Consider the following 13,844-nt stretch of genomic DNA (forward strand, 5'->3'; position numbering starts at 1 on the left):
TAGTTTTGCTTTAAAAAAATAAAATAAAAATCGGCTTATGGCTTGCTTGGTTTTAAATCGACTAATTGATTACAGGAAATATTGATATTTCTCAGACTCTGCAGGTGATATTTTGAAAACACAGAGACGCTCCTTCGAGCTGCATCGTCCTATAAAGTTTGCAGAGAAGGTAACGGAGCTGCAAGTTAGTCCAGTTAGGAACGTAAGTAGACGCTTAGATCATTTTGGCTAACGGTGGCCGTCTGGGCTAGCGGGCGCTACTCCGCAGGCTGGCCAGTTTTGTTCTCGTTCTTATGCCTTTTGAGGAGGACAAGCACCATTTTCCCGCCCCAGGGGAGGGTCTCGGTGGGATCGGATCCCCTCGGCGCTCCAAATGAATCACGCACTGAACTGTAAAGGCAGGATGTCTTCCACCCCCCTTTTTTAAAAACCCTCACACAGCAGAGTTTATATAATCTGGCGAACGAATGAACCTCAGCTGCATAGTAAACAGCCGTGGAAACCCCCTTCGGAAAATGAATAGAATTAATAAAGGTCACTGATCAGCAGCCATTCATAAATATTTGGTGACACGTTTCTTGTTAACTTCCCGCCCCCTTTAATACACAAGGAAAATGAGTTGTTTCGATAAGGCGATCCCGCTTAGAGTCGTTTGCACTGAAGGCAGGATTTCCCCGTTGCATTATTGCTTGATACTATTTAGGGAGGTTACATCTCCGGAGCGGGCGCTAGAAAGAGGCGAATCAAAAAGCACCGGAAGCGTGTTTTACCCAAAAGCAAGTCCCACGGAGTGTGCATATGGACGCTTCTTCGGAAATAAGCCCCGCTGCGTCGGATAGGACTTGCTCTCGAGTAAGTGTGCACATGATTTCAGCCATGGAGGGGATAATCAAGTCGTCCTTTGGCAGGGCTGGGCGCTCCCGTTTCCAAAGCCAAACCTCAGCCTGATCCTTATTTCTTACTTCTCTCTCTGGCTTTCAAACGAAACACTGGATACACGCTCAACTCTCTCCCACTAAAATCCATACGACTTAAAAAAAAAAAAGTGGCTGACAGTGGCATGATCGTGACACGGGGGTGGGGGCATTAATTCGAGATGGTTATTTTCAGGGGCGCGAAGCATTTGTGTTGCGGGACTTGTGAGAAAGCACGAGTCCGTTTGGAGGAGGTGTCTTTCTAAATTCAAGGTAGCCAGGCTGCAAGATCGGAGACTGGGTTAAGTTTACACATACACCCCGCTAGCCGGGCAAACGCCTTCAGCTCCCTCCCCACACCCAGCCCGCCACCCCTCAGCGAGGTGACTGCATGCCCCTCCCTCCCTCCACGTCCACAACGTCTTTTAGACCCTCTGCTAAAGAGACGCTTCTGCTAGCCGAGAGCGCCTCGTTATACTTTTATAAACAGGCCGCGTGACTGATGAGGAGATGGTTTGGGCTTGATCGCTCATACGGAGATAGATAGATAGATAGATAGATAGATAGATAGATAGATAGATAGATAGATAGATATTTGCCCTGGAGAGAGGGGTGGGAAATATATAGAACTCTAGAGGCCCCGAGGAAAAGGGGTGGGTGGGGGAGCTCACCCCTCCTCACCTCCGCAGTCACTTCAAGAGACGTATTGGCGCTTAGAAATCAATGACAAGTTCAGGACTGAGGAGCCCCCGGAGAAGACGCGGCCTCTGGCGTCACGTTTGGGGAGAGGGAGGAGGAGGAGGTCAGGGCGCCTTTGTCAGCACACAAAAGGGGGGCATCGTCGCCTGGAACCCGAGACAGAAGGCGAAAGAAGGGAAGTTTCACTTTTCCAACCTCTCGGGGTTTACCTGGGCTTTGCGTGGCTCCCTCGCCCTCTTTCCCTCCCACCTTCCCTGCCTCTCCCACCTTCTTCAAGGCCAGGCCGCGTCTCTGCGGCCCTTATTCAAAGCCTGGAAGGACGCGAAATGGAGGGAGACAGGGATAAAAACGCCTCCCATTAAGCTTTGAAACCGACGGAAGAAGCGACAGGCTGAGATCTGACAGCAGCGACCCCTCTTCCGGGCGAATTGATGTGAAATTGACGAGCCCCTTCGGGGGCTGGAGGAGGAGGAGGGGCGAGATGAAAATGACGAAAGTATCCGCAGGCGCTGCGTGGCCGTCGCTTGGCCTTGCGCAAACCTAAAAAGTGTGATTGGAGGCGGCAGCGCTGCAGAAGGAAACGTGCCAAAGCCTCTTTTGGTGGTTGCCTGGCTTTTTTCCGCGTGGTTCCCACACTCCGTGGGCTACAGATCAGCCTGCGGAATAAAGGAGCTGACATTTTTGTGCTAATGCCTAGGCCGCGTAATGCGGCGGGGCGGGGGGCGGAGGAGCGGAAGGGGCTGGTTATCGATAGGAGAAGAGTGACAGCACGTCACTGCCTGCCCCTGCCCCAGGACGTCTGGGGCTGTGCGTACTCGGCACTCTATACATACTCAGAGGCATTCAAATGTCACTTCTCAGATACTAGGCGTAAAACAACGCATCGTGGATTTGTTTGTACTGTTTTGCTGAAACTCGAACATGGGAAGGATAAGACTCCTAGCGCGGGGGGAATGGTCTAGTCTGCACGTGAGAAAATTGGCCTCTTGATAAGATATAGTCAAATGAAGATGCCTATGTGCCAGCAAGCTCAGACCACACATTTTGCTTGCAGCATTTTTCTCTTCTTATGTATTTTGGCTTTATACACGTGGCTAATAAAAATGAACATTGACTTTGGAAATATGCTGTATGAATTATTATTATTTTATTATTTCCACTCGTAGTTTTCATTTTCTTAAAACTGACCCTCATAAAAACTGCAGCTTAGAAGAGAGCTCAATTTAAATAAATAGGATTTGATTTTAAGCAAATGCATATCGAATCAGGCAGTGATCATCAAATTGGAAGTAAGGTAAACTAAAAGCAATTGGATTTATTTCCACTTGTAAACAAAAATAGCCCCCTTGATTTAATTAATTGTATTGAAAAGTAGCCACATTTACAGTATTAGTCTTTAGAAGTATATTCGCCAGTTTGTGCATTATTTCTTCAATGAGAATCCCATAGGAGTGTGTGTGTGTGTGTGTGTGTGTTTTCTTTGATAATGGTGAGGCAGAATTTGTCCAGATTGACTGCGTGGTTAAACTTCTTTGACAACATGCTTGTAAGTAAGTACATTTTGCATCTACCCCCATGATGAAATTGCAAAAGTTGCTTTTCAAGCTTCCATCTTATGAGTTTGCAAAATTCCCACATAAGGAGGCACATCATGTAGGAATTCCTGTATGCATGCAAGTTATGGTCATACTTGCGTCTAACCTGTTATTACTTGCACAGAAATGCCCTACCTAGCTGAGTGGTGGAACCCCGGTTTTGCATTCATCAGGTCCCAGGTTCAATCGTTGGCATCACCAGGTAGGCCAAGGAAAGAATCTTGCCTGAAGGATCTCCCCTCCCTTTTGCCATACCACATAACAAGTTAGTTCCTCTTCAAAAACACTGCCTTAAATTTCTTACCGAAATCACCTGCTAAAATGGGGAACTCAGTTTTACAGGTAAACAAGCAATGATTGATTTCTAAAATGGAGATGGTGGGGATGATTTTTGCAGTCGTATCTTTCCCAATAGATAGATAGTTGCTTAACAGACTGAAAAAGAAAATAATTACATAGGAAAACAGGAAGCTGCCCTATATACCAGATCAGACAATGGGTCCATCTAGCTCAGTATTGTTATTGGCAAAGTGGCTCTCCAGAGTTTCAGGTAGGAGTCTTTTCCAGCCCTGCCTAGAATTGCCATGGATTGAAACTGGGGCTTTCTGCATGCAAAAACGTGTGCTCTGCCCCTGAGCTATAAAGGGCACTTCTGTGCAAGTAACATGTTAGACACAACATGTTAGACACAAGTATGAAGCAGCCCTAAAACCAAGCAGCCCTGGTTTTAGATTTCTAAAGCCAACTGTCGTTAGCACTTTGGACAGGGGCTCAAGCACTTTAATACCACTTTACAGCCTTTCTCAGCCAGGTGCCCTCCAAAAGCCATGCTAGCTGGGGATGATAGGAGTTTTAGTCCAACATATCGGGAAGGTGCCAGGTTGGGAAAGGCTGACTAAACATATTCCATGGCAAGAAAAATCAGTCTGAAGCTGAGCCATACTGCAAATTTTTGGTGCAGCATCAAATTACCGTTCAAACTAATAACCTTAGAGAAGTGATTAGTTGTATATGAAAAGAAAGAAAAAACCCAGGTGGGATTGACATGGTGAACCACATAGCTTTCATGTTAATTCCAGAATGGAAGCTCCTTGTGCAATGTGTGAGCTATTACCTGTAAAGTATCAAGAGGGACTAATTCTACCAAGATGAAATGCCTTTTAGAGGAGCTGGACTGACTCTCAAAATTGTATACAGTGTTTAATTTCTAGTAAGGTATTTTTTAAAAAAGATCAGGCTTGTCTATGTAACTCTCTCTGGCCCTGTTCTCTAATCAGATTATGGTTGTTCATTCGCAACAGAAAAGCACTCTGCATATGCTTAAATATTACAGTATCAACTCTCTGAAACTGAAATCAGGATCTGGGGCTAGTGAAGCCAAGCTGCATTTAATGAATAACACCATCATCCCCCGAAAGAGAAATATTTGCCTTTTCAACCACAATCTGAACAAGTTAATTTTCATTCTATAAAGAGGTAGAATGGGAGGATGTTTAAAGGTGGCAATGAAACAAGCGGAAGAGGCCTATGATGTTAAGCAAATTTCTCATTGATATCAATGGCAAACTTGAGTTCAAACTTTTTTTTGGTGAAAAATGATGGTGAACGATATTAACATTACAAAGACTTGAAGATGTCACTTTTAATTTTTCAACCTGTGATATTCAGACAGCAATCCTGCCTCCACTCAGAGCTCCAGGATGTTCTTTTCCAGAGCGAAAAAAGAAGCCCCATGGATCCCGGTGGATATTAGTTCCTCCTCCTGCTGTTTTCTCTTAAGAGCCCTCTACAAATTACCAATGGTCTAAGATACATGTATACAAAACACCAGTGGCATAAGGGAGGAGCAGCTGCCATTTCTTTTCTTCCTTGTGTCTGTGTACACACTTGCAGCTGTGCTACCACTACAGCTGTACCTCCATTTTACAGGTATGATGGCAACTTTGTTTTTCCCCAGTGCAATTATGTTCCATGTGGAAAGAATCCATAAAGTTTCATAAACTATAATTGTCCATTGCAGTTTGAAGCAGGGCACTTTTAAACTGAACAGATTTGGTGGATTATGGTGTTCCCCCTCTTCCCACCTGCTGGAAAAAATCTGTGTCATTTAGTCATGCCACTGTTAAAAGAATCAGAACACTGCCAGGAAAAAAAAAGTGGCAACCTTTACCCTAGCCACTTGGGATCTTTTGGGGCATGTAAACATGATAGATAGATAGATAGATAGATAGATAGATAGATAGATAGATAGATAGATAGATAGATAGATGATTGTGTGTGTGTGGGGGGGGAGAATGCCTCTTTTGCATGGTTCCAGCATCCTTTTGTTATGTTGGCAGCAGCTCAAGTATCCATCAGGCTGGGAGTGTAAAGCACAAAAATCCAAATCCAGTGGTGTAGCCTCTTCCCTCCAGAGTCAGCTAATAAGGGTCTTTACTAACTTACTTTCAACCTATTCCACAATACAGCAAAGCTGTAGTACACCACACATGACATTCTCTACTGTTTGTATCAACCTGAATGCATTTGCACCACAATATATGTCATCCAGTGGTGTTCTTGGACATGCCCGTTCAGCATTTTCTTTTACTCTTTCCTTTTCTGCTGCTTCTTGCTTGCTGCTATATTGCTGTTTTTAATCATACACTGCTTTGTGCATTTCCCCTGCAAAAACTGTATATACGATTTTAAAACAAACTCTCGTTTGGGTATCCCTGTACATCATTCGTCTCCATTCTCCAGTTGTAGAATGGGAGCCTAATTACCTGCTTTACAGGTAATGATTAAGTCAAGTAATATGTAGTAGGTTGCATACATATAAACAGATATAAAGGGTAACTTGGTCTCCCAAGTCAGAATTAGAGGGAGTTTTGCTATGGTAAAATATAAAAAATACAATTTTCCTCTTAATTCATTAACAGAATTAATAAAGGGAATAAGTTTTCCTGCTTAAGAGGCATTTATATATTAGATTGGCCAGAACCCCATGAGGTTTAGAGTTCAGAATTTATAGAAACCCTGTTTTGCATACATAAAGCAGAATTTATAGAAACCCTGTTTTGCATACTCACTTCAAATTCTTCAACCAATATATTCGATATCCTCTTGTGTAATTACGTAGAACGTGTGTACCTTTTGTGAACCGCCCAGAGAGCTCTGGCTATTGGGCGGTATAGAAATGTAATAAATAAATAAATAAATAAATAAACAGAAACACTAAACATCTCGAGGAAACACACAATGGGAGGACTCCACACAGATTTACTTGGTAGTGAAAAGAGGTTGTATATATTCTGATTCTCCCCTCCCGGCCATTCAATTTGTTACTAATAGCAAAATGGCCGCCCTTCTAAGACTACACCCAGGCACACTTATGGGAAGCTGTGGAAGTATACTAAAGATCAGACACACAATCTCACTTAGACATGCAAAGTCTTGCTAGTGTGGTGCAGGACGTGTGTATCAAGTTCCTCTTCCTACTGCTCACGGATGTTCAACTAGGAAAACACAGAGTCACACAGTAGACACAATCCCCCCCCCCTCATTTTCAAAATACCTTTTGCTCTGCTACCTGTGATCTTTTTTAAGGGGAGGGGGAGGAAGAGGGAGAGGGCAAGAAATTACAGAACTATATTTCAACAATTTAGAAATTACAAGGGGGGGGGAGGCCTACCCTCCTGGCCGCAATTGCCTCTTTTACGGCACAGAACAGCATCCTCGTCCCGATATGATTCTTTACCTGCCCTCTGCTCCAACCGTGCGCCTGTCACAATGGCAACAGCAGCACGCAGCAGCAGAAGGACACCCAACTGCAGTAGCAGGGGCTGACAAGTGTGATAAAATGATCTTCCTTAACTAAACTCGTAAAGCACTGGGCAATAAAACTCAATCTTCTGTAAAATCCAATTAAGTCATTATCTGACTGATTGTATCTTTAATTGAAAACAGAAGTGACAGTAAATTTCTGTGATATATCAGGATCAATCGATACCGCTATACTATTCAGCCCCAAGAAGTGATTTATAATGTCAAAGCCATATAGGTAACTCCACATTATTCTCTCTAAAACCACTGGTGGATGAAATTAAGAGTAAGTGCATTTAATAAAAAACAAGATGGTCAGGTTATTGATTACAACAGATGGGGGCGAAATCAAATAGATGTTTTCAAAGCACAGAGTGAAGAAAATACAAGTAATTTCTTTTTCTCCTGTTTAATACAGCTCGCCAACTATACACACAAGAAAATTTGGTCATCAATAACATTTTTATTTCAGGTACCGCTGCAACTACAGAGAACAATGAATTTTTTTAAGACTAGTTTCATTTGAGGTTGGCTTCTGTAACCCAAGGAAAAGTACACGCTAAGCAATTTTTAACAAAATACTGAAAAAATCTGTAATAACTTTTAAAAGGCAGTCTTTACTTGAAACCAAGATTGTAGCAAATAGATTAACTTGTAAAATACTAAATTTATGTTAATTTTATGCTGGTAGCAGAATACATACATGGTTAAAACCTAGAATCTTGCACAAAAACAAAACTTCCAAGATAACCTATGACAGTTTTTTTAAAAATACAATTTTTTTTTGCTTAAACATTTTTCTATTTTTGCATGCTATGAAAAGAGGGAAAAAGCAGCAGGAACTTGTAATATATAGAACCTTGCATCTCATTAGCATTCTTTATTCTGTTGTAGCACCTTTGGTAAAATGTGGAAAATTTTGTTTTGCAACGAAACTATAAACATTTATGCCAATTTCTAAAATCTTCATCACACTGAAAGCTCTTAAAAATTATTTTGCTTTTGAACACTCTTAAAGAATTAACTAAACATATTTTTAGTGTAGAAGTCTTAGGCAAGGAAATCAAAGTATCTTAGTCATTCATCTGATTACAGATTATCTGCAAAGTATTTACTTAACTACATTTTTATATCGCCAAGAGTGATACAGCGATTTTAATACTAGGATCATACCTAGTAATCTTCATTCCGTGGCCTTTCAGGGAAAACGCTTAAAATAGTCAGAGCAGTCAATACTGCTCAGATCCTTAAACTAAGGTCACAAGTTGCAGTGTACTGAACCAGTCTAAAGGGAATAACTCAACATTTTCTCAACAGTTACTTCAGCATCAGTCATCATAAAACAGATCAACACAACTGAACAAGAAGGCACTTCTTCTAGGCAGGCACAACAGGATTTTCTTTAACACTGTTTATTCGCCATCTTCCATGACAGAATGAACAGTGAAGGTGCCGGAATCAGAGGTCGACTCGCATTCCAAGACAGCTTTGGTGCTTTCACTGCTGATGGGAGAGCTGCTGGAAAGGGAAACCAAGCCAGAATCCTGACTACTGGGTGGTGAAAATACTGAGGAAGCAATGGATAAAAGGGGGGAAAGAAAAAAGGGAATACAAAGTTAAGTGATCTGGATTAGGCCCTACATATAGGTTCATCACACAATGCCGCATCACCAGGGCTTTCTGCTTCAAGTTATTTGTAGGATTACAGGGCACATTTACATGGCTGACACATGATTTGAATTGAAAACTTCCTTTCTCAGCAATGTTCTATTTGTTCTATCTACACAGCGCCATCTAGCAGAATTATAGCACAACACAGTCATTATATCTCGCATTAATCTTTCTTATCACTTTATCTCCGATCGTTTAAAAAGTGGAATTATGCTCAAAAAGCACGGGAAGCACTCTGGAGGTTGACGACGTCATGTAAAGGATCCACAAACTTCTGTGAGCCTGCAATCATGAGCCTGCAATAAAAGCCTTGTGTAGAAATGCTCATATACACACAAGGGCATGGCACTATCAGACCACAGTACACAACCAGTTTTTCTCTTTGACTCCTTACATTCCCAGGTATGTCTCTATCCCCACTGCAGGCACAAGAAGCTGCTGTTGGGAAAAAGTGGAGCTGTACATCATGTATCTCTGGTTGTACATTTGGCTCCAACCTAGAGATATGTAAGTAAACGTTATTCCCCTTCCCAATTGGACAGAGCGACACATACTTGAGACATCCCCTTTTCAACTCCCATTGGAAAATTCATTTGGCAAGGGAGATGGTCCATAACTGCTACTCATAGCCAGATTTGTGGCTCAGGCAGCCAGTACACAAGCTATTGTAACTGCAGGTGGGTCACCAAACTGTCATCTCAGTCACACACAGCTGCCCTTTTCCCCAGTACTCCTGGCAACTGGAGGAAATAGTTCTGCTCAGCACCAATGCCAAACCCAAAGGCTGTGACTCATTGTGAATCTAGACTTCATCTTATTCAACCTACTACCAACATTTACAAGAAACCTTCATTTAGTCACTGCAGATGTCAGGCATATATATGGTTAAAAAGGCAGCTTGATACTGTCTGCAAAACAGTTGTGAAAAACACATTCAAGAAGTGCGACTGCAACAAAACGATACAGTGTGGAGTGTTCTGTTTAGGGTTCCAGCCGCCCTGCTATGCCTTCTTTCAGGATATTTATACTTACTTTCTCCAATCGAGCACCAATTTGAGGAAGGATGATCCATTCCACTCCCTGGTATCTCATAGTTTTCTGTGCCCCCACCACCACCAGCAATAGTCAGCCTGCATTAAGGTTTAATGCACCAGCCACACCCTTTTGTGTGTGGCTGGTGCTAGTTGGCCTGTATAATGACTACTTGGAGAATGAGTTTGCTATTAGTATATACAGCATTATTGGCCCATCCCACTATCCATCAATAACACTAGAAATACATTATACACGCATATACACGTTTTCCTCCTAGACCAACTATTCCATTTGTATTCACCCACAAAGAATGAAAGGAACAGAGTAGGACTGTCACTCCCCCCACCCCTCTCCTGTCCTCCTCCTATGACAGTAACAGTTGCATGACAGGAAGAAATTCAGCAGATAAAACTTTTGCCTTCACTGCATCTGCAGGATCAGAAAAGCCACACCTATTGAACTTCCTGCTTCTCTCACAGTAGCTATTACAAGTCACCAGGGGGAAAATCTGAGAACCTGGGGAAACTATCTGACCCTCACTTAGTAACTGCTCATACCTGCCCTCAAGGCGGTATGGGAACAATGAGTTGATTGAATTTTGTGCAAAAAACCCCAAACCTCCTCTCAAAGTTTTAGCTACAAGGCATATTTGAACAATGTATGTAAAAGCAAACTAATGTGATTCTTCCCACTAATATCAACAGGATTATTTGGATGCTTAGAATTTAATTATTACATTATTTCTACCCTGCCCTGTTAATTTCAAAAGAGTTACAGTAAAACAACATACTATAAAATACAAAATAGACAGATGTATTTTTTAAAATTAACTTACGCACAGTAGCAGATGCATAACAAAACCAGAAAACCTTAGAGCAGCAAACATCACTAAATCAATATCAGAACTTAATTAAAAGATTGGGCAAATGAAATCATTTCAACCTGGTGCCTAAAACCAAATATTCTGGGCAAACATCTCATGATTATTCCAGATCTTGGAAGCCACCACAGAAAAGGCCCTCTCCCTGGTCAACAACTGCCTAATATTTGGAGGTGGGAAGAAGGAAATTCTTAACAACTGGCCAGATTCATATCTGGTGGCAACTCTAATGAGAATCACTCAGAACAGCCCTCTGCATACTGTATGCATGTGGACTCTTCACAAAGTCAGGATGGACAGCTGTAGCTACATAGAAGCCCCTTCCACACTGTAAACCTCACGGCATGACCAGCAAGTGCAATCCAGATCCTCTCCCCAGTGCATTCTATGGAGGAACATCTGAAGAAAACTAAGGGAGTGTAATACAGCAGCACCACTGGCCACAAGTTGGATCCCAGGGATGTGTTTCACACATTGCCTGGTCATGTGGTGGCTGCCACAAAGCCATTCCCCTGAAGTCCTCATATCCAGTTGCCAGTGTCAACTCCTCCTTTCCATCTAATAATCGGCACTTCCCTTGATGTCCAGGATACAAAACCTCCTCCTCCTCCTCCTCCTTCTTCTTCGCTTTCTGCAAACTGCAGAGAAGTCAGAGGGGCAGATGGGTTTCTCTGCCAGGCACAAGAGGGAAGACCCTCTCCCTCAGGTTCTCTGTTTTCCACAGAGAAATGGGGGAGGTGGGAGGTTACGGGCAGTCTTGAAGGCCTCTAGTGTGGGAGAGCCCACAACCTCCCTAGATAACTGGTTCCATTGTCGTAATATTCAAACAGTCAGGAAGTTTTTCCAGATGTCCAGCCGGAATCTGACTTCCTGTAACTTGAGCCAATTATTCTGTGTCCTGCATTCTGGGATGATCGAGAAGAGATCCTGGCCCTCCTCTGTGACAATCTTTCAAGAGTGCTATCATCATCAATCTTCTCTTCTCCACACTAAACATGTCCAGTTCTTTCAGTCTCTCTTCATAGGGCTTTGTTTCCAGACCCATGATCATCCTCGTTGCCCTCCTCTGAACACCCTCCAGCTTGTCTGCATGCTTCTTGAAGTGTGGTTCCCAGAACTGGACGCAATACTCAAGATGAGGCCTACCAGTGGCGAATAGAGGGGAACCAGTACCTCACGTGATTTGGAAGCTATACTTTCATTAATGCAGCCCAAAATAGCGTTTGCTTTTTTTGCAGCCACATCACACTGTTGGCTGATAGTCAGCTTGTGATCTACAACAATTCTAAGATCCTTCTCGTTTGTAGTATAGCTGAGCCAAGTATCCCCCATCTTGTAACTCTGCATTAGGTTTCTTTTTCCTGGCTGTAGAACTTAGCATTAATCTCTATTAAATTCCATTCCGTTGTTTTCAGCCCAGCTCTCCAGTCTATCAAGATCACTTTGAAGTTTGTCGTCCAAATCATTAATAAAAATGTTGAAGAGCACTGGGCCCAGGACTGAGCTCTGCGGTACCCCACTCGTTACCTCCCCCCAGTTTGTGAGTCCGATTCTGTAGCCAACTGTGGATCCACCTAATAGTTGTTCCATCTAGCCCACTTTTAGCTAGTTTGTTAATCAAAATATCATGGGGCACTTTGTCAAAAGCTTTGCTGAAGTCAAGATATATTATGTCCACAGCATTTCCACTGTCCACAAGGGAGGTTACCCGATCAAAAAATGAGATCAGATTAGTCTGACAGGATTTGTTCTTGACAAATCCATACTGGCTTCTAGTAATCACTGCATTAGTTACAAGGTGCTTACAGAATGACTTCTTTATAATCTGCTCCAAAATTTTCCAGAGATGGTTGTCAGACTGACTGGTCTGTAGTTCCCATGCTCCTCCTTTTTGAAGATAGGGACGTTAGCCCTCCTCCAGTTGTCCGGCACCTCACCTGTCTTCCATGACTTTGCAAAGAAAGTAGACAGTGGTTCTGAGAGTTCTTATGCCAGCTCCTTTATTACTCTAGGATGCAGGTCATCAGGCTCTGGAGATTAGAACTAGTTCAAAGAAATTAGCTGTACCTTGACCATTTGTTTATCAAACTCAAACAGCAATCCTGCCCCTTCAGGTTGTACTTCACTTTTTCCAGGGGGTGGTCATAGCCCCACTTTTGGGAGAAGACTGAGCCAAAGTAGAAATTGAGCACTTCGACCTTTTCTTTGTCATCCATTATCAATTTGCCATCCTCATTAAGCAGTTGAACCACCATTTCTTTCCTCTGTCTTTTACTATTCATGTATCTGAAGAAAGCCTTTTTATTGCTTTTAGCATCCCTTGCTAGTCTCAGCTCATTCTCAGCTTTAGCCTTCTTGATGCCATTTCAGCACTTCTGTGCTACCTGTCTGTACTCTTCTTTTGTTGCCTCGCCTTACTTCCACTTCCTATATGTATCCTTTTTTGTTTTCATCTTTAAGCTTTTTGTGAAGCTACATTGGTTTCTTTTGTTGTCTTCTATCATTTGTCCTTGTTGGAATTTCACTTTTTTAAAAAACTCCCACCCATCTTGGACTCCTTTTCTCATTAGGGCTATTTGCCATGGGACCTTACTTATCATAGTTCTGAGTTTATTAAAATCAGCTTTCCTAAAATCCAGAGTTCATGTATGGCTACACTCAACTTTTGCTTCCTTTAAAATCGAGAATTCAAGTATGACGTGGTCACTTTCCCCCAGAGTTCCAGTAACTGTCACTTTATCCACTAAGTATCAAGTCAAGGATAGTCAATCCTCTAGTTCCTTCCCCCACTTTCTGTAGGAGGAAGTTATCACCCACACATGTTAGGAATTTCTTGGAAGGGCCACTTTTGGCAGAATTTGTCCCCCAACAGATATCGGGGTAACTGAAGTCCCCCATCACTACTACATTGCACTTCCTTGAAACACTAGCAATTTGCTTTTCAAAAGTTTCATCCTCGTCTTCTCCTGGATCAGGTGGTCAGTAGTAGACTCTGACTACCATGCTCCTTTTATTCCTTACCCCATTTATTTTAATCCAGATGCTCTCGATGGGGCTCCCAGGCTCATCCACCTGTATTTCTGTGCAGGGATAAGTATTTTAACATATAGTGCAACTCCGCCTCCCTTTCTATTTTTTCTCTTCTTTTTGAACAAGTTATATACCTCAATTGCTATATTCCAGTCATGGGAGTCATCCCACCAATAAAAGACCACCCCCACAAATTACGTGCAGTTGAGCAGTTAT

The 13,844-nt window shown here is 42.5% G+C and overlaps 1 protein-coding gene across 2 annotated transcripts in view; it reads right to left on the reverse strand.

The window, feature by feature from the left end:
* Positions 1-8,424: 8,424 nt before the first annotated feature.
* Positions 8,425-13,844, reverse strand: part of DMRT1 (doublesex and mab-3 related transcription factor 1) — a 69,806-nt gene continuing 64,386 nt past the window's right edge. For both annotated transcript variants that reach the window (XM_063128559.1, XM_063128558.1), the window contains one exon: positions 8,425-8,579. In XM_063128559.1, coding sequence (XP_062984629.1) covers positions 8,425-8,579 — 155 coding nt within the window. The remainder of the gene's footprint in view (positions 8,580-13,844) is intronic.

Source organism: Elgaria multicarinata, chromosome 6 (genome assembly GCF_023053635.1).
Source record: "Elgaria multicarinata webbii isolate HBS135686 ecotype San Diego chromosome 6, rElgMul1.1.pri, whole genome shotgun sequence".
Taxonomy (NCBI): Eukaryota; Metazoa; Chordata; class Lepidosauria; order Squamata; family Anguidae; genus Elgaria; species Elgaria multicarinata.